We start from the raw sequence: 1,073 nt of genomic DNA on the forward strand, positions 1-1,073 counted from the left end.
TTATCTCACATAGATACACAGCCGATTACATCTTTTAGTTCTTTTAACGAAGAATTTGTGCAATCGCGCAGATCATAAATGTGTACAACCAAGAATATGAAAGTGCTGCAGCATTTTGGCCAGATGTACATGGACGTATAATATCTGCCATGGTCTTCTCGCAGTTAATTCTAATGGGGTTAATGAGTACAAAGGGGGCTGCTAACACAACACCATTCCTTATTGCACTTCCAATATTGACCATCTATTTCCATAAATTCTGCAAAGGTCGTTATGAACCCGCTTTCATCAGATACCCTTTACAGGTAACTGCGGTGAACATTTTCTTTATCATTTCCATACGTGATCAAATTACTAGCTTTTGTGCTCTTGCATCTATCTTAATGGAAAAGATGAAGGCATCTTCCACCTTGTTTGAACTTAGTGCTGTTTCTCTTGATGCTGACATATATCTGTCAGTACGAAACTTTTGACCCTTATACGTAATCCTTATGGATTTCAGGAAGCAATGATGAAAGATACTTTAGAGCGTGCAAGAGAACCAAACCTCAATCTGAAAGGCTATCTCCATAACGCTTATATCCATCCAGTTTTCAAGAATGAAGAGGATGATGAGGATGACATAAGTCCTGAAAAGTTTGAGCAGGAGAGCGTGCTTGTACCTACCAAGCGCCAGTCTCGAAGAAATACACCTGTGCCCAGCAAAATTAGTGGTGGTTCTTCACCTTCACTACCGGACGTTGTTGAAGAGAGTTTGCTGCCTTGAACTCGATCTTTGTTCATACATTGTTATACTTTTGCACTTTCGCTGTTAAATGAATTGAAATAGGTGTAAATTAGGTGTGGAGAATAGGAGGGACAGAGAAAAAGATGTTCCCAAAGTATAAATGACCTAAAGTATTTATATTTAGGGAATGTTCCATGGTCCTTGCGTTATTACTTGTTTTTGAATCCATTTCTACCTGCCTATATTTTTGCAGGATATTTGATGAAAGGCAAGTACTTGTAACAATTTTAGTAAGTTGATACAAGTTAGATAAAGAGTTGGTACAAGTGGTCGATTTTAAATTTAT

General features: G+C 37.8%; 1 protein-coding gene across 1 annotated transcript; it reads left to right on the forward strand.

Moving 5' to 3' along the window:
* Positions 1–7: 7 nt before the first annotated feature.
* LOC111395940 (calcium permeable stress-gated cation channel 1-like) lies at positions 8–1,070 on the forward strand. The gene is made up of 2 exons (XM_023022173.1): positions 8–305; positions 503–1,070. The coding sequence occupies exons 1-2, from the start codon at positions 150–152 to the stop codon at positions 764–766; spliced, it is 420 nt and encodes a 139-aa protein (XP_022877941.1). The 5' UTR covers positions 8–149; the 3' UTR covers positions 767–1,070.
* The last annotated feature ends 3 nt before the right edge of the window (positions 1,071–1,073 follow it).

The sequence above is a fragment of the Olea europaea genome, chromosome 6, assembly GCF_002742605.1.
Source record: "Olea europaea var. sylvestris chromosome 6, O_europaea_v1, whole genome shotgun sequence".
Classification (NCBI taxonomy): domain Eukaryota; kingdom Viridiplantae; phylum Streptophyta; class Magnoliopsida; order Lamiales; family Oleaceae; genus Olea; species Olea europaea.